Source organism: Hippocampus bargibanti, linkage group LG09 (genome assembly GCF_051943395.1).
Source record: "Hippocampus bargibanti isolate YZ-2025 linkage group LG09, ASM5194339v1, whole genome shotgun sequence".
NCBI classification, from domain to species: domain Eukaryota; kingdom Metazoa; phylum Chordata; class Actinopteri; order Syngnathiformes; family Syngnathidae; genus Hippocampus; species Hippocampus bargibanti.
In genome coordinates this window covers 7,164,937-7,190,095 of record NC_142742.1, presented here as the reverse complement: position 1 = coordinate 7,190,095, position 25,159 = coordinate 7,164,937, and the positions used below count along the sequence as shown (strand labels likewise).

General features: G+C 40.0%; 1 protein-coding gene across 1 annotated transcript in view; it reads right to left on the bottom strand.

Annotated features, from left to right (window-relative positions):
• Positions 1-24,112, bottom strand: part of eif2ak4 (eukaryotic translation initiation factor 2 alpha kinase 4) — a 31,197-nt gene extending 7,085 nt beyond the window's left edge. Inside the window, exons 1-31 of the mRNA XM_089004793.1 lie at positions 23,748-24,112; positions 23,532-23,647; positions 22,765-22,867; positions 22,523-22,696; positions 20,887-20,967; positions 20,656-20,801; positions 19,956-20,056; positions 19,724-19,881; positions 18,381-18,919; positions 16,688-16,803; positions 16,151-16,305; positions 14,491-14,933; positions 13,723-13,792; positions 13,566-13,655; positions 13,361-13,483; positions 13,153-13,257; positions 11,534-11,597; positions 11,362-11,441; positions 11,116-11,217; positions 10,980-11,030; positions 10,659-10,895; positions 9,592-9,667; positions 9,192-9,313; positions 8,939-8,988; positions 7,076-7,244; positions 5,802-5,918; positions 5,622-5,687; positions 5,360-5,530; positions 5,146-5,280; positions 3,493-3,600; positions 2,943-3,071 (exon numbers count right to left, since the gene is read on the bottom strand). Of these exons, the coding sequence (XP_088860919.1) occupies positions 2,943-3,071; positions 3,493-3,600; positions 5,146-5,280; positions 5,360-5,530; positions 5,622-5,687; positions 5,802-5,918; positions 7,076-7,244; positions 8,939-8,988; positions 9,192-9,313; positions 9,592-9,667; positions 10,659-10,895; positions 10,980-11,030; positions 11,116-11,217; positions 11,362-11,441; positions 11,534-11,597; positions 13,153-13,257; positions 13,361-13,483; positions 13,566-13,655; positions 13,723-13,792; positions 14,491-14,933; positions 16,151-16,305; positions 16,688-16,803; positions 18,381-18,919; positions 19,724-19,881; positions 19,956-20,056; positions 20,656-20,801; positions 20,887-20,967; positions 22,523-22,696; positions 22,765-22,867; positions 23,532-23,647; positions 23,748-23,867 (4,317 nt within the window). The 5' untranslated portion in view covers positions 23,868-24,112. The remainder of the gene's footprint in view (positions 1-2,942; positions 3,072-3,492; positions 3,601-5,145; positions 5,281-5,359; positions 5,531-5,621; positions 5,688-5,801; positions 5,919-7,075; positions 7,245-8,938; positions 8,989-9,191; positions 9,314-9,591; positions 9,668-10,658; positions 10,896-10,979; positions 11,031-11,115; positions 11,218-11,361; positions 11,442-11,533; positions 11,598-13,152; positions 13,258-13,360; positions 13,484-13,565; positions 13,656-13,722; positions 13,793-14,490; positions 14,934-16,150; positions 16,306-16,687; positions 16,804-18,380; positions 18,920-19,723; positions 19,882-19,955; positions 20,057-20,655; positions 20,802-20,886; positions 20,968-22,522; positions 22,697-22,764; positions 22,868-23,531; positions 23,648-23,747) is intronic.
• Between the last annotated feature and the right edge of the window lie 1,047 nt (positions 24,113-25,159).

Here is a 25,159-nt window from a genome sequence, read left to right as displayed (position 1 = left end):
TTTTATTTAAAAAAGTGAACATCACTATGTTTGTCAACTTGTACTTGCTCCCCCTTAAAGGACAACCGACGTCACTTTTTTGTTTCTTAACTGACATCAGAAAAACGTTTTATAGCATCTAAAATACCCAAAACACGCAGTATGATATTTTTATTCAAATGCAAAACATCAATAAAAATGACTTTAAGTGTCCAAAATCTGCAAAAAAATTGAGCTGCGAATTGGGCATTTTCAGAAAGTCCCGCCCCCAGTTCGTGACATCACGCCAAGACGTCTTGCATTGCTGGAGAATCAAAACAATGGCTTCAGATTCGGAGAATATGAAGCCATTGTTACACATCCAGTTATGTATATGATTCAAATAGTTCTGAAGAGGAAAGCATACATGTTTACAATCGATTGAAGAATTTATTCCGTGCCATTTTGAAGCAACATTGGAGGGAAATGTATCACCGAAAAAGAGGCAGAAAATGGTGACCAAGCTCCGTGTGAGGAATTAATCAGACCGTTTCCACAGGCTGATAAATTCCTTACATGGAGCTTGGTCGCCCTCTTCTGGCTCTTTTTGGTGCAACACAACGTTTTCAGACCAAACAAGCACAGCAAAATGCATTGATGTGATAGGACTGCTACAATGTGTCCTTTTTTCGGTCAGGGGCGTTCCTTCAGTGACGTCATGTTCGGACTCGTACGCATTCAAAAACAAGACTTCCGGAATATTCAGTGCGAGTCTTAAAACGTAAAATATAGCTTATATGCGGTGGAATCTTTGTAAAATACACTCAGTAGAAGTCATTTGAAGCTATTTTACAAATTATGGACACAACTTGTCCGGAGACGTCGGTTGTCCTTTAAATTAAAACATTTCCCAATGTGAACGAAAGGTTACAGATAATGTGAAACTGCTCCCTCAAAGCCATTAGCTGGCTTAGGCAAACTTGAAGTGTGCTTTAAGTGGCGCTGCAAGACTTTGCCATGTGACGGAGGGAGCGTGGGGGGCACGCAAAAGCCTAATCTGAATAAGCCGTTCTCAAAGTCTGACCAATTATTTGGGTGTTGGGCCATACACGTAATTAGCTGAAATCACACAAACACCATCAACCATTAAGAGAGGGCTGCTTGTTTCCATCCATAAACCAACTTTTATTCACTCATTCACTGACATACGATGTGCAAAAATGTGTCCACTCCAGTGCCAGGGTTTTTGTCATTTTCACTCAAATTCGAGGACCCACAGAATATTGAGTTTTAGGACTACATAAACATTCAATGCAGTGGAAGAAACTTTAGACTCTCTTCTTTCATCAGTGCTGGTCAGTTTTTTGGCAATGTTTTTCCCTCCTTTTGTACAGCCACCCCAATTTCAAGTTCACATAACTCCAGACCCATATAACTTAGGAATTAACTCTTTCTTTTCTGATGAAAGAGGAGAGTCTAAGGTTTCTTACGCCGCATTGAATGTTTATGTCATCCTAAAAGTCAATATTCTGTGGGTCCTGCAATTTGGGTGAAAATGACAAAAACCCTGGCCCTGGAGTGGAGACATTTTTGCACATCGTTTGGCATTGAATGAGTTAAAAGAAAAAAGAAAGATGAAAAAAAGCGTGCAGGCACTGCGCTTTACCTTTGTCAAGACCTTGGCCTTACAGTACATACAGTACACGTATAGTCAAAGAAAGTAAAAGAGGCAAACAAACTATTTCCAATGGGTGCACATAGAAACGGTATATGAGGTAAGAGTCAGAGGTGTTAATTTGACAATTTGTCGTTCCAAATGTGGCTTCTGTTCCTTTAAATCTGGAAAGCATTATATCGGGGTCATTAAGAATTTTTATGGGAGCTCGTTGGCCTCATGGTATATACATAGTTTATATTTGCTGATAGTGTTGCCTGTGAAAGGCTGATAAGGTTCCATTAAGTGCTGACATTTGTATCACATTGTTACTGGTCGTTCTTATCAGCAAGCGAAAAGGGGCAGAATTCCTTCCAAATGGCACAGAGACCTTATCATTCACTTTAAAATTGCCAAACGCTGGTCCTGACATTAAAAGCTCAACTAAAACACTGGCTTCAGTTCAAGACTTATCACAGCCTCTTAAAGGACAATCGACACCTCTGAACAAGTTGTGTCCATAATTTGTAAAATCACTTCAAATGACTTCTACTGAGTGTATTTGACAAAGATTCCACGGCATATAGCTATATTTTATGTTTTAATACTCGCGCTGAATATTCAGGAAGTCTTGTTTTTGAGTTGGCGACGATGCCTGACGTGACGTCACGGTAGGTATCGTCACCGACCGAGAAAGCAACACACAATGCATTTTGGGTACTTTATTTGGTCTGAAAACTTCGTGTTGATGGCGAAATCAGAAGGAAACACACATAAATAACGCAATGGTGAATCGTCGTGTGTTGCACCAAGACTACTATTTGATATTAGCTGACACAAATTCCCAGCAGACAAATCAGCCCATTTCCAATGGAGCTTGGGCACCATTTTGTGCATTTTCTGGGACACTACATTGGAGTCCTGACTGCTCGAATTGATATGGGAGGACTCCTTTAATCGATTGCAAACATTTATGCTTTCCACTTCAGAAATATTTGAATCATTTTCATAATTGGATGCGTAACAAGAAAGCATCTTCACCGAATCTGAAGCCATTGTTTTGATTCTCGAGCAAGGCAAGACGTCTTGGCGTTACGTCACGAAAAAGGGGGCGGGACCTTCTGAAACTGAAACTTTCTGAGGTCATTTTGGTATTTTTGTATTTTTGGGACACTAAGTCATTTTTATTGGTGTTTTTCATTTGACGAAAAATATCAGCCCGTGTGTTTTGGGTATTTTAGATGCTATAAAACGTTTTTCTGATGTCAGTTAGGAAACAAAAAAAATGGTGTCGGTTGTCCTTTAAGGTAACCGTTAGATGAACACAAACCTGGGAGACATCGTAGGCAATGTCTGCAGTGACACCATTGGCCCACAGCTTCTGGACAATGCCGATGGCTCTGGACATGGATGAATGCCCCACAGGTACGACAAGGACATCACAAGAACTTAATGACGGCTGAGGAAAGAGATCACAGATATGACAGAGTTAGAAAAACAACATTGAGGTTTATTTATGTCAGTGAACACAACAAGGACGCGGCATAACTAAGCGCACTACTTCTACACTGGAAAATACGGTACATATGGATTCTTCTCAGAGGTGAAGAACAATAAATGAATTGATCCCAAATTTAAAGTATCATTTTTTTTTTGCCCCGCTCCTATTCATTCTTTTTTTTGCCTCATCCAACCACAACATATATTTTTAAATAAACACAACATAAATAAACAGAATCATACACTCCGAATGATCATAGTTATTAACTTGCTTCTGTACGTATCAGCCAAATTCTGAAATAAGGAAAAATTTAATGATTCCCTCTACCGCTCCTTCATTATAATTTGATGTCAGATGGTAGTGTGTGTGTTTTCCTCACTGGCTCTGTCATGCTGGCCACCACAGCACACACTTTGTCAAACGCCACGCTGGCGCCCACTGCGGAGGGTACTGGCACGGTGGAGGCGGGCCCACGAAATTCTAGGATCTAGCAATAGAAAAGACAAAATGCATCAGTAATCAAATGAAGGTCAAATAAATGCTAATTTCAGAAGATGTAATTAAATAATTTGATGTTGCAAGTCTGTCTGTGTTTTTCTTTCTTCCTGAGTTGCTCTACCATTGTACTCTGAACTAGCAATAAGGCAACCCATGTGACAATAAATGTCTGTTTGACTATACTGTACATATATGTTTTTGGTCTTAAGAGATGAGGCGAAAGGGAACCATGGCAATTATTCATCGGAACGACACTTTTAACTCCACGGCTTCCCACTAAATTCTCTTGATCATCTAGCTATCTCTCTATTTGCTATCTATTAGATCTCTAGCTGACTAGCTAGCTATCTAGCTATTAGCTATATAGACATCTAGATGGCTAGCTATCTAACTAGCTATCTTTTGGCTAGCTATCTAGCTCGCTATCTAAGAATGAATGACTCTTTGTGTCTTTGTGTTGTCATGTTACAGGTATTTGTTATTTCGTTTTTTTGTTCTTTTGACTTCAAGACGGCGCCGCGAGAGTGGCTGCCTTTCTAGCAGCTCCTGTATTTTGTTTTTCTACTTTCATTCCTTTCATAACTTTGCTGCTGTGAAATGTAAATTTCTCCACTGCGAGACTAACAAAGGCAAATCCAATCCAAATCCAATCTTTTGACTAGCGATCTAGCTAGCTATCACTTGGCTAGCTACTGTATGTAGTTAGCTATCTTTTAGCTATCTATTAGCTGTCTGTCTTTTGGCTATCTATTAGTTGGCTAGCTAGCTTTCTATCTATTTGAGTTACTTCCGGTTTGAGTGAACCCTGGCGCGTGTGGCTGCCGCTGCTCACCCACAGAAAAACTTATGCTGTGACTGGGAAGTGACCTCCAGAGCTTTGAAAGGCGCTTATAAATGAGATGTATTATTATTATTATTATTATTATTATTATTAGTAGTAGTAGTAGTAGTAGTAGTAGTAGTAGTATTAATCCATCTTTGTTTTATTTTAAGTTGAAAGGTGTCAAATGCAGGTGTGAAAAATGAGGTATTTTTGAAAATGAGGTACAGAAATGTGCCCAGTATCGTGCGAGGATTTTGTCATTGTCACTCAAATTCCAGGACCCATAGACTATTGAGTTTTAGGACTACATAAACATTCAATGAAGAATAAGAAACCTCAGACTCTCTTCTAATTTTATGGGTCTGGAGTTATGAGCTTGAAATGAGGGCAGCCATCCAAAATACAACACAATACATACATATAGGTTGATATAGCGCTATAACAACAGCTGAAGCTGGAACAAACCACTAACATGGACAAAAGGCAAATGCTGCCCCGTCGTGGAAGTGAAAAACATTGTCAGAGGGCTGACCAGCGCTTTATCGGCAGTTTCAACAAGAAAAACAAAAACTCGGAAATGGCCCTCTACGTCCTATTTTCAATTCCCTAACAAATTCAGGAATTGCAGTGAATGAGTCCAGTAATAACAACCCAAGAATGACCATATCATATAGAGGTGGGATCGATACACTACATGAGATGATACACTACCAGGTGGTCGTAACGTCCTCCAGCTGCCAGTATATCTGGTACAATTCGTTTGCGCTTCCTGATGAAGGCCACAAATTGGAAGATGATTCCAGAATGGTGCTGCACCTTGTACACCAAACCTAGATTGACTATCACCTGTAGGGAGATCCAATCAACATTAAACTGTGTGGGGGAGAGAATAACACAAAAATCTGTTTACAAGCGATACCCTTACTGGCAGTTTTACTCCGAGTCTTTGTAGTAGCACCGTGACCTCCTCCAGGTCCTTGAGGCCCTGCTTGGCCAGTTGCATAACGGCTGTCTTTTGTTTGGTGAGTAAAGTCAGTAATGGTGCCACTTCTTTCAAAGTGCCCTTTTGTTCTATGAACTTGTACAACACCTGTAACTGCACACAAGAGAAGAAGAAAAGCTCAGGAGCAACATGATGGTTGGGTGGGGGGTTATCCAAACAACAGAAACACCCGGTGGACACTCACGCTATTTGCAGACAGTGAAAAGTTGCAGAACTTTGCCTGTACCTCACGTTTGGTCAGCTTTTCACTCTAGGGAAAGATTCAGAACAACGATTCACCAGAATCAATAAACAATGAACGTATAAGCTGCCATAGAAACACCATGTGGACAACATCTGCGATACACGTGAGATCATTACTGACCATGGCATCACATAGTATGTTGGAGGCCTGGTTCAGTTTGTCCTCGGGGATTCCGCTGTGAAGCAGGATGGCCTTTAGCAAACTGGTATGGTTCAGATAAATGTTGTAATTCCTCTCCTGGAAATGGGAAGAAGAGAAAAAAATCATGACATATATTTTCAATAAAGACACTGCAACACTATTTATAGCAAAATAATTTCCCATGAGCGGAGAGGAAGAGCGGTAGTATCGGTTTAGCAGTAGGAAAGAGTGATTATTTGATCGAAAACAAGATGGCGCCGCGAGCGTGGCTGCCTTTCCAACAGCTCCTGTATTTTGTTTTTCTACATCTTTCTTTCCTTTCCTCTTCATTACCTGTCTTGTTTCTAATTATAATTGTATTTTATTTATTGTATTCTATTTGCGATTGTATTTTATGTATTATAGTACCTGCCTGTGACTGTAAAGTGCCCTTGAGAGCTTTGAAAGGCGCTTAAAATGTAATGTATTATTATTATTTCATAACTTTGCTGCTGTGAAATGTACAAAAAATTGCCGTATTTTCACCTTCAATTAATACCATATTTTAAAATATTTACCATACATAAGGCGCACCCGGATTATGAGGCGCATGGTCAGCTTTAAAAAAAATAATTTCTTTTAGGTGTGCCTTGTAGTGCAGAAAACATGGTAATTAAATAGCACAAACTGCAACAAAGAGGGTTTAGAAAGTGTTTAAGATTGAATGACTGTGTCTTCTGTGTTGTGTCATATCATTTGTAATTTTGTTTTTTTGTTTGTTTTTGACTTCAAGATGGCGCCGCGAGAGTGGCTGCCTTTACAGGAACTCCTATATTTAGTTGTTGCTGCTGTAAAATGTCAATTTCGCCACTGTGAGACAAATAAAGGCTCATCTAATCTAATCTAATGCAATCCATGACATGGAATTTTGGGTTGTTTGGGTTCAAGAGACATGCCAGTCCAAACTGGCAGCACTGGGAAGTGTGGACAGGAAATGGATTTTGCAGAGTGAGGGAGGGGAGGAAGTGAAGTGAGCTGTGCCAAACTGATTTAGGGTGTATAAAATAAACACGGTGTAAATCCGTCAGACTTCCTCAACGGCTTGGTATGTTAGGTATGCGAGTGGGACGTTCAGGGGAGAAAGAAAACAAACAACGCGAGTTGAGATGACGGCATTGGCCGGAAACAACGAGGACATGGTGAGCCCGTCAACAAAATGTTTTGTTGGCGGGACAGCGGAGCATTGAAGTTATTTATGATATAAAAGGAAGAACCTGAAGTGCAGGGAATTCCTGAACTATTTCAGAGATTGTGTAAATGGACTCGGCATCCGGAAGCAGGCTGTTGGTGACTGGTGTGATGATGTCAAAAGCACACTCGAGAAGCTCCCTTGGGTGAGCTCGATCCAACTTCCTGGGCCGGAAGACGCGATCAATGCTGTACCTTAGAAAACAACACAAATGTTTATACATTATTCACCTGCTGTTATGTTATAATCCATCCATCCGTCCGTCCATTCGAGCCACTTCATCTCACCTTAATCAGAAATGCTAGCTAACTTTTAAAAGGGATCATTTGGACTCATTTCGTATCTGCGCTCGTTTTTCTTTTCCTTCAAGCACAGCAGGTTTTTCATGACAACAATTATATTACAAAAAAAAGTTTAGTCATGTTTTTTTCTGGGATGACATAGCAATAAATTAAATGGAACAAGTCATAATTTAAATTTTTATTTAATTGCGCTAAAAAATATTTGTAAAGATTATAGGAGCAATATAACCATCATAGTAGTAATCTTATCTACATGCTGGAGGTATAAACGTGCCAGTAATAGTTTTTTTGCACTGAGTTAAGATATCAAACAATTATCAATGTCTGAAATAACGTCTGCCCGGACGCCCGGGGCATGCAACTTTTGTGTCGGACGTACAACTTACAAAACATTTCCGCCCGGGTGGCCGACAACTTCTTCAAGAAAAAAAAACAAAAACAAACAAAACGAAAGATTTTCTTTTCAAATCAAACATTTGCTTTATTTAATAACGTTTGAACGAAGATTTCGAAATCTGAATAAATTATTCCGATTTCGAAATCTTCAATCGGTTTGGAAATTTTGGAATTTTGGTTCGTTTGGCAATTTGCGTACTCGGCATGGCCTGCTTTGTGCTTCCAGAGCGTTATATGGTCGTGCATTTGCATATCATTTTCCAAACTAGATGCACAGAACCTCAGCCCCAGAAGGAAGATTCAAAAGAAGCTAACAAGATTGATGACGCTACAAAACATAAACGTACATTATCCCGTGACTGTAAAGCAGGGGTGTCAAAGTCATTTTTTGCCGCGGGCCACATTGTAGTTATGGTTTCCTCTCGAGGGCCGTTATGAATTTGGGGAACCCATTAGAATGTTTAAATCCCTTCAAATATTACATATAGAGCACACAGCAAATTAATGAATAACTCGTTTTCAAATCTGAAGTCAAGAATAATGACTTTTATTGTGGTTGACATCCAAAAATATGAAATTTTGGCTCAGATTTTAGCAATCATCATGGAATTTAACAAGTTTGATTTGCTTTCGCGGGCCGAAAAAAATGATGTGGCGGGCCGGATTTGGCCCGCTGGCCTTGACTTGGACACCTGTGCTGTAAAGTGTCCTTGAGAGTTTTGAAAGGTGCTTAGAAATTAAATCAAAAACATTGTGGAAATAGAAGTTTACGTGGCTTGTAGCAGACGACGCAACGCAAACATAGCATTTGGGAAGTTAGTGTATAGACAAACGACTAACTGGAGCAAAATCATCAGCAAGGAATATTTACGATAAATTAAGCAAGGGAGCATTTGTGGTAGGTACATCCTTCTTAAAAAATCCTTAATACTTTACAACAATGTTTTTTTTTGCGATTAGTTGTCTTATTGTGTTTCAAGTTGTGAAAAATGCAGCAGGCAACTTTATGGCCGGGAGGCAACTCTTCAGAGTTGTCTGCCGTGGTGTCCGGTAACATTTTGTTATGAGTTTCAGACACTGCAATTATCCCTTGTCATTTTTTGCTATTCTTATAGCGAGGATGCTTCAAACTCCTGATTGACAAAACTCTGTGATTTACATAGTTAGTACATTCTGGGTTAAATTGTTACCTCTTTAGATGGGTGATGTTGTTTCGGGCGACATATCTGGCAAACGCCATCTAGAATCAAAAGAAGAGGCGAGTTGTTCAATGCATTCATGTCATGAATTACGTTAATGCATATCATGAAGCCATCAATCAACCTCTTGGACCACATGGTTTCTTCACGGTAGTTTCGCTTGAATAAACAGAATTCTCTTTCTAGTGTGGATATGCACATCTGGTAGCATACGGTTGTGTCGTGTCAAGTGGACGATACTCACACGAAGGTTGTAGGGGAGTGTCACCAGCATGCCGCTGTGATCCATGAAGCAGGCCGGCTCGCTGCCTTCGCAGAGCTTTCTGTGTTTGGGAAGCAGCAGTGGTGTCTGCAGGCGTACTGCACCTGATGACAAATATCACACTGAGCTGCAGGCGTACACCTAACATAACATAACCCTCACCTTGAAAGAAGCGTGAAGAGATAGAAAATGAGCTGCCGGAGGTAATCAGTTATTTGTAAAAACGCAGAACAATGCAGGCTACCTGAGTGGAGTCTTGCTTTTCAAAACATAGCATTTATTGTTCATGTAACTCTCAGTAGAGCAGATGCTTGAATCTCAGAGGTTTACATGTCAGCTCCCCGCATGCCCAAATTGTGAGAGCAGGACTTTCCACACTCACTATGCTTCTTGAAAATCCTGGTGATGGTCTCGTACACATATTGCTGTAATTTGGCACTGCTGAAGCTGAAGCAGCCCTGGAGGGGGACAAAACAAATAGCCTCTGTTAAAAATCCCAGGCATGAACATACATGCCTTTGCAGGCCGCGTGATGAGAGTGTTTGCCGCAGTTCCTCATGAGGCCACAGTGACATCTCAAGGCAGAGAAGGGAAATGGTGAAATAAGAGAATCCAACTTGATGAAGCCAAATCAGTACAGTCCAATTTAGTTTGGACGTTCATGCAATATTGGAAAATGTGCTCCGTGTAAATCAAGTAAGAATTCCAAGATGGCGCCCGAGTAGAGCAGGCCTTGCTTTTTTTTGTTGTTTTTGTGTTTTCTTTTATTACTTTGGGTTGTTGTGCCTCATGTGGAACATTACAGATAGTTTTATAGCATTTTTGGCCATAACATTAATTAATGAGGAGACTGCTGAGTGGTTGCGCCTTTTCGGCAGCACAAAAATGCCAGCACTGTGTTTGATTTGGGAGGAATGTTGGTGCTATTTGACTGTTATCACTGGACAGCTCTGGGGTGATTGTGCTTTTTTGCGTCTGTAGTGGGCAGCATTTTCACAGCCCTGCTGTGTTCAGCGGAAAGGTCGGTGTTGATGTCGATGTTGGACAGTCTGCAACTTGGAATTGAAGTGGATTTACGTGGGACAGGAGATGTCAATGGATGCTACAGCTTCGTGTTTGCTTTCGACATTTAGCTTGCAGCAGATGTGCTCATTCGCCATAAAATCCCCGATCCACTGGTGAAAAGGACATTTTGATCCTCCCTTGTTTCATCTAGAACTGCTTCATACAACAAAGAGGGTGCAGAAAGTGTTGTGTTACATTATTTGTTATTTTGTTGTTGTTTTGACGTCAAAATGGCACCACGAGAGAGCAGGTCCTGTATTTTTTTTCTTCTACTTCTTCCTTTCCTTTTCTCGTACTTTCATCACTTTGCTACTGCGAAATGCAAATTTCTCCACTGCGAGACTAATAAAGGCTAATCCAATCCAATCTAATCCAACCTCATACCTTGTGAAGGTCGATATCGTAGGTGAAATCCATGACAGGCGAATTGATCTGAGCGAACAACTGGGCCACCATGCTGCGGTAAGCTTTGCAATTGATATTGGCCATGGTGTGTTGCAACACTTCATGCAGCTCCGACTCCTCCATCTGGGGGGGCGGCAGCAGTTCACTCTTGAGCAGTTCCTGGGCAGTTGGTCGTAACGCAGGGTCATGATTCAGAAGCCATTCGATCACTTTTCTCTGAAAGTAAAGATACAAATGTAACTCATCGATCTGGGTTGATGATGGTGCATATTCCTAATGGTGTGTCAAAATATTCATTACCTGTGTTCCCTGCTCATATCTATTGTAGTCGTCGGGGAAATTAATAGCCTCCTTCAGAAAGAAAAAAGAGATGAAGGTGAGGTGAGTAACATAAGCCAAATGTCTTTTTTTGAATGAATCTCAGTTATGCACATACCACACGGAGCTGGCTCAGGACAGAAATGCGCTCAGCCCCAGTCATCATCGGCCGATAAGACATCTCGAAGAGGATGATACCGAGGCTGAACAAATCAACCTTCTGCAAACGGAAAATGAGACATATACAATGTACGCACTACTACGAATTACAAACAAAACAAGACAGGTTTTTACAAAATTTGATTGATAAAAAAAAAAATACTTGTTTTGCAACGATGACAATGTCAGAAATGGAAAATCTTACTTGATTGTAGCTCGCTTTGGTATTTCTTTGAACTTCTGGACTAACGTAGAGGGCTGTACCGACCATACCCGTCAAATTTCCTACAGTTTATTGGAGTGCACAAGAAAATATATGACATATCATTCTAAAAATGGAAGGGAGAGGGGCTAGGTCATTTTCAGTGTATTAGCACCTGTTGGGTCCAATTTTTGCAGTGCTGCAGAGCCACTCTCTTCCACTTCAAATGTACCTGCATCCTGGGAGAGATGGCATTTGTTTAACTCATTCACTGCCATTCACACACATTGCCATTCACATTTATTCGGGAATTGAAAATATGACCTAGAGTGCCATTCACGAATTCGTTCGGGTTTTGTTTTTCCTTTTTTAGGTGGCGATAAAGCGCTTGCCACGTTTTTTCCCTTCCACAAGGAGGCAGCATTTCCCTTTTTTCATGTTAGCGCTTTGTTCCAGCTTTAGCTGTTAAAACACTATATAAACCAATATGTATGTTTTGCATTGTATTATGGACAGCCGCCCTCATTTCAAGCTCATATAACTCCAGAAGCATATGATTTTTTTTGATGAAAGAAGTTTAAGGTTTCTTACGCTGTACAGCAAAACCCTTCACTAAATCGCCACGGTGGTTTGAGGTTTAATTTGGATCGTGCTTACAACAGTACCACGTAGCCTTAGTCATGCTGATGAGGTAATACTAGAACGAATGGTGCAAACAGAGCCCTTCATAGAACATAATCAGACAGATAAAAGAAGTAATCAGATTAGCTTTAGGGAGTAGTTCACTGCTCCACCCAACCTAAGAGCAGGGACCTATCGAAGCAGCGGTCTGGCACCGCCACCTCTGTCCATTAGGGATATAATATAATATTAATTCCTCGTCTCACCCCCCCCCCCCCCATGGGTGGTGTCTGTCCCTCATTTTAGCTCGGGTCCTCTACCAGAGGCCATGAAGCTTGAGGGTTCTGCGCAGTATCCCAGCACTGCGATTTTCTCTACTACCTTGGGAGGTGTTTCCCATTTTGACCTTGGGGTTTCAAATCCATATTTCGCACAGATGTTTCGGTAGACTATGCCAGCCACCTGGTTATGGCGCTCCATGTGGGCTTTCCCTGCTAGCATCTTGCACCCTGCAGTTATGTGTTGGATTGTCTCAGGTGCCTCTTTGCACAACCTACACCTTGGGTCTTGCCTGGTGTGGTATATCCCTGCCTCTATGGCTCGGGTGTTCATGGCCTGCTCTTGAGCAGCCAGGATGAGTGCCTCTGTGCTGTCCTTTAGGCCAACCCTCTCTAGCCACTGATAGGACTTGTTGAGATTAGCCACTTCAGGGTTTTGATATATATATATATATATATATATATATATATATATATATATATATATATATAAAGTCTCGTTGTATCGATATTCAAAGGAGTCCGAAAAAATATCGATATAACCAGGACTATCGATATATCCGATATCGATATAACGAGACTTTACTGTATATATATATATATATATATATATATATATATATGTGGCTACCAGCACAACTTTAGTTCTCTGACGAAGCTTTTCGGATGAGGAGCGAAACGTCCGACACCTTCAAAGAAGTACAGATGACATCTGAAGAAACCTTTTCATCAAACAACCTATCACTGTTTAAGCAGCTGAATTTGACTTTATAACTTACTTAGACTAAAACAAATAAAAATTGGAACGGCTGAACTTCCGTATAGCTAATTAAATTAATGGTAGGTGTAGATGTAGTTAAGATGTGTAAAATGCACATTATAGATTAACAATTACCAGAGTGGCCGGATGGTCCGTAGCCAAGCCAAAGTCACCAATTTTCACATGATCTTGGGAGTCAAGGAAGATATTGACAGGCTTGAGGTCCCTGTGAATCATTCCCTTAAAAAGTGGAGGATAAATGTGGCAAAGGAAAGCGAAGCGTGAATAAAATACAGTAAAAATGTGTCTGCTGGTGACAATTTGAAAGCAGACGGTTAAAAACCTGTTGGTGGATGTAAGAAAGTCCATCTAGGATTTCCCGGAAGAGCCTCCAGAGACGATTCTGGTCCTTATGTAGACCTTGGTCGATTGTGTCACGCAAAGTGCTTTTTTCACAGTATTCCATCTGAAAGGGAACATTGGCAAATGGTTGAGAAGTCATGGAGAGACATCTAGTGGTAAACACGGCACAGTAAGTGAACACGTACTTGTATGTACAAGTGATGCACTGTGACAAAGGGTCGATCAGAGTCTGCACTTCCCGGCATTTCATTCACCCGTCCTTTGCTTGGCTCTCCCTGCAGAGTATGTGTTATTGACACGATAACGACAAAATGACAAAGCGATAGCAAGAAACAATCAAACCTGCGACATCTCATCTGTGCTGTCGTCGCCGTTGTCAAAGATGACATCACCGATGGAGTCATCGGATGGCCTAAACGGCAGAAAAAAGTAGTTGAACTCATTCACTGCCAGACGTGTGCAAAAAATGTGTCCACTCCAGTGCTAGGGTATTGTCAGTTTCACTCAAATTCCAGGACCCAAAGAATATTGAGTTTTAGGACGACATAAACATTCAGCGCAGCGTAAGAAACCTTAGACTCTCTACTTTCATCAGAAAAAAAGAGTTAATTCCTAAGTTATATGGGTCTGGAGTTATCTGAGCTTGAAATTGGGGCGGCTGTACAAAAGGCAAATGCCGCCCCTCGTGGAAGGGAAAAAAACATTGCCTGAGGTCTGACCAGCACTTTATTGGCACTTCTCCCACAAGAAAAAACAAAACCTGAACCAATTCGGAAATGTTTTTCCCTTCCACGAGGGGGCAGCATTTCCTTTTTGTACAGCCGCCCCCATTTCAAGCTCAGATAACTCCAGACCCATATAACTTAGTAATTAATTCTTTTTTTCTGGAGTTATCTGACCTTGAAATGGGGGCAGCTGTACGAAAGGCAAATGCTGCCCCCTCGTGGAAGGAAAAAAAACATTGAGGTCGGACCAGTGCTTTATCGGCACCCCCCACAAGAAAAAAAAACAAAACCCGAACAACTTTGGGAATGGCGCTCCACATCATATTTTCAATTCCTGAATAAATTCGGGGATGGAAGTGAATGAGTTAAAAAAAAAATCACTCACAAAAAAGAAGCTCCGAACACATCATCATCCTCATCATCGTCGTCGTCCTCCTCCTCATCACTTGACTGGTGCCGAACACACTTAGCACTAGAAGACCTCTCAATCGACGTGGACCATTCCACTGAGCTGGACAAGGCCGGATCTGGAGCGATGTCTTCCACGTTGTCAGCAAGGCCCAGTTCGTTGAGTCGGGGGTGAGCTTTACGGACCGGAGGAGGTCTGTCGGGGGTGCTCGGAGGCTCTGAGCTATCAGTGTTGCTCGGCATCTCCGCCACAGGCATTTCGCTCCTCTCAATCCACGCGTTGTAGTAGCGTACAATGTTCTCATGGTTGAGACGCGACAGCAGCGTTACTTCCCCTTTAATGCGTCTGAATTGCTTGCTGGCAGGGTTGACTTGGATGCGCTTCACAGCATAGTAGCAACCATCAAGATTGTTTTGAACCTAAATGAGAGAAGGAGGATAAAAATGACGCACTCATACAATCGTCCATCATTCTTCAGCACTTGCTGTACCCTATTTGTGACATGATGAAACAGGAGAGGATCAACGCATCCTCAACAGGTGGGAGAGGTAAAACTATTGATGTATATAAAAAAAATATAGCAATAAATGCTTATTCCAAGATTTGTTTACAAATTCAATGGGAATTAACACATTATGGTTACTTTTGATTGGGGCCCATTGTTGTCCCTTCTTTGTCAGTCCAGATTGGATTTTTCGAACTTCCCAGTAGTCTGGAATAATAATAATAATAATCATCATCATCATCATATTATTATTATTATCATATATTATGTTTGTTTTACTTTGTTACTTGCAGGTTGAGTGAACACAGAGGAGTGGCGCGTGTGGCTGCCACTGCTCACCCACAGAAAAACTCATCCTGTGACTCTAAAGTGACCTTGAGAGTTTTGAAAGGCACTTATAAATGAAATGTATTATTATTATGATTATTATTATCATTAATCAAAACAAGTCTAAGACGGCGCCCGAGTCGGCAGTTGTTATTGTGTTGTTTTTTCATTTGTGACTTTGTGTTATTGTGCGTTGTGTGGAACAAATACGGATTTGTTTATCAGCATTTTGGGCCATTGCATACATCAAGGAGAAGATTGCTGAGCGGTTGTGCCTTGTCAGGAGCACAAATATACGATGCGTATGTGGAACTGTCGCCGCTTGGAATTGAAACGGATTTACGTGGGACGGAAGATATGAGACATTCTCTTTTTTGTCAATGGATGCTACAGCTTTGTGTTAGCTTTCAACATTTAGCTTGTAGCAGACATGCACATTTCACCATGACATCGCTGACCCACTGGCGAAAAGGACGCTTTGATCGTCTCCTCTTTTATCTACAACTGCTTCATAAAACTAAGAGGATGCAGAAAGTGCTTACGCTTGAATGACTGTCCTGTGTCGTTTGTGTTGTGTACCATTCTTAGTTATTTATTTTTTTTTTTGTTGTTTTTTACTTCAGGTTGGCGCCGTGAGTGGCTGCCTTTACAGCAGCTCTGTATTTTCTTTTTCTACTTTATTTTCCTCTTACTTTCATCACTTATATACATGCTGCTGTGAAATGTAAATACTAATAAAGGCTAATGCAATCCAATCCAATCCATGCAAGTGACATCAGCTTCAGATGGATTAAAGGAGAAAACCTTAATCACAGCACCGAAGGCCCCTTTTCCCAAGTGTTGGAGTTCCTCAAACTCATTGGAGTAGCGAGAAAACTGTCTCTGAATTCCAGGAGTGAATGGAGCATTGAGGATGTGATTACGCGGGATCACCGATGATGCTAAATCCACAGCAAGTTCTGTGAAAAAAAAATAAATAAAAAAATAAAAAAAAAAAACAAAAAAATGTGATTTGTTTCAGATTTAAAACTTAATAAATAATAAATTTCACATGAATTTACTACAAAATATGCACAATAATTATGCTATTATGATCTTTTGTTTTCCTCTAAGTGTAGCCCTTACATAATATTACAGTAAAGTCTCGTTATATCGATATTCAAGGGAGTCCGAAAAAATATCGATATAACCGGGACTATCGATATATCCGACCCTGTTTGCATGTAATTTTCTCAGTGCGTGCATAGAAATAGTATCGATATAACCGGGACTATCGATATATCCGATATCGATATAACGAGACTTTACTGTATATACATTATATAATATTCATATTGTCACCTTCTGGGCTGCTATCCGGGAACTGAAGCTGTTTTCGAGGTGATGGCGGTTTTATGAAGTTGTGATCCAAGAGTTGTTGAGTTGTCCATCGATCGACATCGTTCAGGCAGACGCACCTATGACGGCAAATTTTGTACCGGTTTTTACTTGCGGCAATGGGTTGCAACCATCTCGATTCTTGTAGCGTTGACTGAATCATAAAAACCTAACATCTACGCTTAACGCCCCATAAACAGACTTTCTGCAATAAATCGCATAAGGATGAGGGAGAATTTTATCATCAATATTCGAAATAGTGGAGGGCAGTTATGTATTGCTAATATATAACAGTACAGACGCTCCCCAACTTACAAACGAGATACATTATGGACAGTCGTTCCTAAGTTGAATGTGTTCGTAAGTTGCTTCAGTGCTATATTTTGTATAGAATGCATATTTAAGGCTTATATAAATATGTTTAAGGGTTATATAAGTATTTTAAAAGCTTTTATACGTAACCTATATTGGTTTGTACTGAAAAAAAACATTTCATAAAATATAAGCTCTATAAAGATATGTACATGTACAACTGGAGAGAATACAACAAACCGTATATTACTACAAAAATGTTCGTATGTGCCGTTGTTCATAACTCGAATGTTTGTAAGTAGGGGAGTGTCTGTATTTGCAGTGTACAGTATTTTTTGTGCATAAGGCGCACCAGGGTATAAGGCGAACGAACCCCCAATGAACGGTGTATTTTCAAACTTTTTTCCATATACATGTATAAGGCCTATGCGGTGCAACTTCAATGAATGAAAGAAGTTTTCAAAATATAATATATAAATATATAAAATTTTCCAAATATAAGGCACACCACATTATAAGGCGCTACAGTAGAGGCTGGGGTTACGCAGTACAGTGAGACCTCAACTTACAAACACTTATCTTACAAACTTTTCGTCTTACAAACGTCAAATTTATGAAAATTAAACCTTATAATGAGCATTATTTTCATAATATACACCCACCACGGCTGGCGGAGTGATCTTCGGTGGAAGCAAACGACAGAACGGCACAGGAGGTTAATTTACCAACAGTCCATATGGAAGGTGACTCTCCTTCCATAAGCCATCAACGACTATCAAAAAGGTAAATAAAACTTTATTTTACAGCACAGTTTATTTCTTTAATTACAGTCCTCATGTAATGCGCCTCTCTTTCCAAACAGCAATTGTCTTTGACCTCCAACGCCATTCCATCAAGCCATAAACGACCATCACAAATGTAAATAAAGTGACTTTATGATACAATGCAGTGTATTTCTTTCATTACAATACAATAGCACATTTATTATACATAGAATAAGGTATGTTGTGTGTAGTGTTTTAGGCTTATTTAGTTGAAAAGTATATTTTATGGAAACCCGGGAACGGATTATTCCCATTTTAATGGTTTCCTATGGGAAATATTTTTTTGAGATACACACTTTTCGCCTTACACACTCTGTCTGGGAACCAATTAAGTTCGTAAGTTGAGGTCTCACTGTACTTCTACGGGGGAAATGGAGTCAGTTGCGAGACCTGTTTTGGCTCAATATTACTTCACATATAAGGTGCACCTGCATATAAGGTGAAGAAAATCTAGGCTTAAGGGTGCGCCTTATACACCGGAAAAGACGGCAAATGATTTCTTGTAGTACATCCATACGTACTTTTGGAGAAAATCCCTGAAGTCAGCAGGTAGGTTTAAAGGCACCTTCACGGGATAATCCTTCACCTCAACGCCTTGACTCAGAGCCAGCAGCATCAGCCCCAAGTTCCACACGTCCCCTTTTTTCCCCGTCTTGGATGGCATCGCGGTGTCGTCAGAAAAACGCACGTGCGCCTGATCAAAAACATCTTCTTTGCAGATATCGAAGAATCTCTTGGATAAACTGTAATCGGTCAATCGGACATTGCCTTCAGAGTCCAAAAGCACACTAGAGGCCCCTAATTGTTTGTGGACCACCGAGTTTGAGTGCAGGTAGTCGAGTGCTGCCAGAAGTTGGGCTGTGTAATGGCAGAGTTTGTCCAAAGGGACTGGGGAGTGATTGAGGAGGCTTTGGTTCAAGTTGATGCCGGCCACGTGCTCAACCAGTACGTCCACGACAAGGCAGTCTTCCTTCTCGCTGGAGTTCAGCGCCTTGTAGTGCACCAGGTTTGGGTGCTCAAGTCGCAGGAGGGAGTTGAATTCATTTTCTGCCGCGTGGATCTGAAGGGGGTTCAGCGTCAAGCTTAGTCAAGAACTGTTGTCAAATACAATATTTCATTGCGACTGATATTTGCCAAATAATTAAAACCTTTCATTCACTCACTACCATTATCGGGAATTGAAAAGTGTTTGATTTTTCTTGCCGATCATGCGCTGGTCAGACCTCTGTCAATGTTTTTCCCTTCCACGAGGGGGCAGCATTTGCCTTTTGTCCATGTTAGCGCCTTGTTACAGCTTCAGTTGTTGTTAAAGTGCTATATAAACAAATATGTATGTATTGTATTATATTTTGTACAGTTGCCCTATTTCAAGCTCAGATAACTTAGGAATTAACTATTTTTTTCTTCTGATGAAGGAAGGGAGTCTATGGAATTCTAACGCTGTATTGAATATTTATGTCGTCCTAAAACTCAATATTCTGTGGGTCCTGAAATTTGAGTGAAAATGAGTAAAAACCCTGGCACTGGAGTGGACACACTTTTTTACATCGTCTGGCAGTGAATGAGTTAATAGTGAGTCAGTCCCAAAAATCAACAGTTGTCCATGTGAAGCGCTTTATTACAGCTTCAGCTGTCGTTAAAGCGCTTTATAAACCAATATGTATGCATTGTATTGTACAAATTTCAAGCGAGCAATACCAGTTGAATATTTTAAACTGCTTCATACAACTACATCTAATCTATCAGTCAAACAGGTTGCAGATCAACATATTAATTAATCTATTTGTTTATTAATTAATGGAGATTTTTTTATAGCCTCCCCCAACATGTAACCACTATAATGATAATATCCAACTGTACTTGCCTGCTTTTTGCAGTTCTCAATCTTTCCTTTCTCCAGGCTGGTAAAGAACTTGCCCATTTTCTTGTTCCAGCGCAGTGACCACTCGTAGATAACCACAAAGTCACCCGAGTTCACCTCAAAGCCATTATAAACGTTGCGGGCGAACCTCTCGCTCACTCCTGCGACATGAACGTGCAACAATTAATAAACAGGCGAGCATTGGGAAATGTAATCGCATGGGTGCTGTACTCACCTAAATGTCTCCCTCTGTGGACATCGAGTTCCCCAAAGGTGCTGCTGTTGAAATGAAGACGCTCTTGCGTGTGTGAGTTGTCCTCACTGGTTGTTTCTCGTCTGGCAGATGAATACAGAATATAACTCCAATGTTTTTTGTTATTCTAAATAATAATAATAATAATAATAATAATAAAAACAATAACAACAATAATAATAATAATAATAATAATAATAATAATAATAACAACAAATAACAACAACAATAATAATAATAATAATAATAATAATAATAATAATAATAATAATAATAATAATAATAATAATAATAATAATAATAATACGCGCCTTTCAAAACTCTCAAGGACACTTTACAGTCACAGGAAAATAACGTTTTTTTTTCCTTTTTGTGCAGGTGAGCAGCGGCAGCATTCACTCTACCCGAAAGTAACACAGCAGCATAGTGAAAGGAAGAGAAAAGGAAAGAAAGAAGTAGAAAAACAAAATACAGGAGCTGCTGGAAAGGAAGTCACTCTCGCGGCGCCATCTTGAAGTAAAAAACAAACAACAACAACAAAAAACTAAATAACAAATAATATGACAACACAGACACAGAGAGTCATTCATTCTTAGGCACTTGCTGTACCCTCTTTGTGAAGCAAGCAGTTCTACATGAAAGGTAGAGGATCAAAGCACTCTTATAAATAACTATGTAGTACCTGTGACGTGTACTTGAGTTATTTCGTCGACGGTTTGGTACTATTTTCTTGGGGTCTGTGATGTCAGGAGGACTTCCACATTCACTGGAAGGGCTCTTTGACAAGGTGGTAGGGGAGATTGGTTGTTCCATGTTTCCAAGTCGCTCCTGTTAAGGTTAGCCATGTATCAACCGTTTCAGACAAAGGAGTTCAATTTGATGCTGAAAATGTGAATAGTTGAAGTTTTTGCACCTGTTTGGCAATCTCCTTCCTCCTTTTTTCCTCACGCTTTTCTTCCTCTCGTCTCTGGATTTCAGCCATTATTTCTTTTTCCTATGAGATTAATATCTGTCAGAACTTCTGCAACACAGTGGACCCCCCCCCCCCACGTACTTTTGTGTTTTGGGGCCAGCAGATTTTCAATTCTTATGTCTTTACTGTATTTATACTGTATATTTTAAAATATAAATCAAGGAATTTAAAGTTTTGTTTTGACCAAAACAATGTGTATCTGTATGTTGTTGCTTAAAACATGTAGAATTAAAAAAAATATGTTACTCTAACATACATATTAAGTCTCATATTTGGTCGGGAGACTCCGGATTTTGACCACAATACTCACAATAGTCACTTTATAAAGCAACTATTGACACAATACAGACAGTTCATTTGTAAGGTGAATCAAAAAATTTTTACAAACAAAATAGATTTTTATACTAATTGAATGAATAAATAAACAATGAAAGCATTTGTTTTCTATTTACTTCAAATGTACACTTTCATAACGCTCACATTATATTAACACGCACCAGAGTCGCGAGTATGAAAAGTATGATTTGCGTATGATTTATGATTTCAGAAACTTAACATGTATGCCTTAATATCATGAATAATTGTCATTAAAAAATATTAATACAGTAATCCCTCGTTTATCACGGTTAATGTGGATCGGGACCACTCGTGATAGACCAAAAAAAAACGTGATGTATCAAACCCTTACATGTATTGGTAAATTCACATGTGTATGAATGCAAAAAAATATTTATAAGGCCAAATTTAGTGGAACACAGTATAGAACATGCATAAAGAAGCACAGTAAATGTTTGTAGTACATTACAAAACTCTAATGCAATATAATCTAAGAATATATTATAATATATTCTATAATACTATAATATTTATATAATATATATAAATATTAATATAATATATTTATAACACTATAATATTTACAAGTATACTACTCGTCTTTCTTGGGGGTGCGTATTAAGTACGAATTAAAATAAGAGAATACGTTCAGTACGTAACCGCAACTAACACGACGCAAGAACAGGAGGAGGGATAAGCATTCAGGTAAGTTGAATGCTGTCCAGTAGTCTCGTCTCTCGGCCAATCAGCTTTGGCCGAGTCAGCACGAAAACAAATGAAAAAAGAAAACCCAGAGTTGACAGCGCGGCCTCACATGAATGTAAACAAAGTCAAGACGACTAATGTACAGGAAGCAAAGTGATTAAAATTTTGTTTACATTAATCCTCGACTCATTGTCAGGTGTGGCCAAATGAAATCAATGTTTTTGGCTACTAAACTAATGTACGGTTTTGTGCGTTTACAGCACAGTAAAGCCTCAAAATGGATGAATAAATTGAAAAATAACAACAGTAAATCTAATGAATGCTCTATGCTGCTGTCTGTGACCCACGGTTGTTTTACTGTACTGTACTATAGTGACTTTCACTGTCATTTGTGGCCTTTTTTTTCGAAAAAAAATCAGCGATGCCACAAAATACCAAGGGATTACTGTCGATAAAAATACTAAGGCCTAGTATTGAACTGATCATCCATAAAAACAAAAAAGGCTATTTTTTGAAAAATATCGATTCGACTAACCATTTCCTCTTCCTGCTTACGCCGCTGGTCTCTTCTCTGCTGCTCCTCCAGGTCTCGTTTTTCCTGTTGTCTGCGATGATTCTTCAGCATCTCATCATGGAAGGAGCGCGGGGAAGGTTTGTTGTGCTCGCTTAGGAATCCCTGGATGTGGTCTGCCAGCTCGTAAATCATCACCTATGTGGCAAGCTTGTAAGTGTCAGAAAAGATATGCGAGTTTCGCACACGTTTGTTTTTAGTCTCACCTCTCCGCATCGTGACGCTGCCATTTTGGTGAGTTCACTCTGGAGGGTCTGGAGATTATCATTTGAAAGTCCTTTGACATTCAACAGCTCCAGATGCGGGGGGCTATACAATCACAGTGGAAGATGGCAAATGATAAATTATTGCACTTCAGATATCAGCCCATCAAAAAAAAAAAACTAATAATAACAATACCAAAAAAAACACAATTCTACGAGGCTGTTCAATGTTTGATTTTAAATTTTTGTCCCGTGTTTCTTGAAATTGACTGAAAATAAGTAACTGCTTCAAGTTCCTGGATTTATTTTTCTCACAATGGTTCAAACGTCTCCATTTATTAATTTTTGGATGTATTAATACATTACATTTTTTGATCCTGTTGGTTTAGTGTTGTTCAAACTCTTAACCATTTATGGGCCCCTTTCCTTCAAAGAAACAACACTTCTTTGATATTGTGACGCCTAACCTTACATGTATTGAATTTGAGGATCTCCTTACTTCTGCAGTCACAATGTCAAGTTATAGTTATGTACTTCTTCAGAGGGCCGTTATGACTGTCAGACAATCTTGTTACATATTAAAGCTGTCACAAATGATTGTCAAATATTAAGGAATAATGTACTCGTTTTCTGATTTTGCAAACAACTGAATTGTGGTATTTCGGGGACGTGCTTGAGTTATTGTCAAAGAGCAGAGATGAAGCGGGTGTTGAAGGAACTACAATTGTGATACACTTTGATGTAAATATTCATCTAAGATCAGAACTCACACGTCTGGGTAGTTTGGTGGACATTTGACCTGAAGCTCCACAGTCACATAACATTCCTGGCCGTAGTTCAAGCCTTTGGGGCGCAAACAGAGGTGCACCTCGGGAGGTCTTTCCACCTAAGAGAGTGGGGGGGAGCGTGGTTAAGGATATACTGAACATACAAAACTGATTTGAGGGATGTGTTCGTCGGTGTTAACAGTGGTGCGTCGCAATTACCGTCCACGGATCCTTTTGGCGGAGATCCTGGAAATCTTTCTCAAAAATAGATGCAAGCGCCTCCAACTCATTTTCTTGTTGGACCTTGTGGTCGTCTGTGGGAAAGAATTGACCACTCATTCTTCTTCTCTCGCGTCTACATGGTTAGTAGCCTTCCCTCACTCCCCTTATCCAGTCAGCCGAGAAAGCGGAAGACAAGTCTCCAGTAAACCCAACGAGGTGGCCCTTAAATCGATGACTGCATCGACTTTAAGCCTTTCATTCTTTTCACACTTTTTTTAAACAAACGATAAATCTCGAATTAAGCTTCGTACCCTTTGGCTAAGTGTGTTTTGTCGCGTGGCTGTCACACCGCCCGTCGCAGATGTAAACGTCATCAGAATATTTTCCCAAATATGATCCCTAGGGGGCAGCAACAAGAGTAAATTAGGATCGATTTGGATTTAGCAGTCACAAACAGGCTAACACCATGCAATTGAGGCGGCCATGTTGGCAGGGGCAATGTTCCCATTGAAGGCAATGCATGAAAATTAATATTATAGCTCCGCCATTGGTCTACAGTCGATTCGTGTGATCCTTAAAGGCTATTTTGTAGGGGTAAAATACATATAAATTTGTATGTACAAATAAATTTGTAAAATACCCAAAACATGCAGTATGATATTTGTATTCAAATGCAAAACACAAATAAAAATAACTTAAAGTGTCCAAAATCTGCAAAAAAAATTGCGCTGCGAATTGGGCATTTTCAGAAAGTCCCGCCCCCAGTTCGTGACGTCACGCCAATACATCTTGCATTGCTGGAGAATCAAAACAATGGCTTCAGATTCGGAGAATATGCTTTCTTGTTACACATCCAGTTATGAATATGATTCAAATACAGTAAAGTCTCGTTATATCGATATCGGATATATCGATAGTCCCGGTTATATCGATACTATTTCTATGCACGCACGGAGAAAATTACATGCAAACAGGGTCGGATATATCGATAGTACCGGTTATATCGATATTTTTTCGGACTCCCTTGAATATCGATATAACAAGACTTTACTGTAGTTCTGAAGATGAAAGCATACATGTTTGCAATCGATTACAGAATTTGTTCCGTGCATTTTGAGGCAACATTGGGGGTGAAATATCTCACCCAAAAAGAGGCAGAAAATGGCCACCGAGCTCCTGTGAGGAATGAATCAGCCCGTTTCCACAGGCTGATAAATTCCTTACATGGAGCTTGGACGCTCTCTTCTGGCACTTTCTGGTGCAACACAAGGTTTTCAGACCAAACAAGCATTGACGTGATGGAAGGACTGCTACAATGTGTCCTTTTTTGCGGTCAGGGGCGTTCCTTTAGTGACATCACATACGGACTCGTCACCAACTCAAAAACAAGACTTCCGGAATATTCAGCA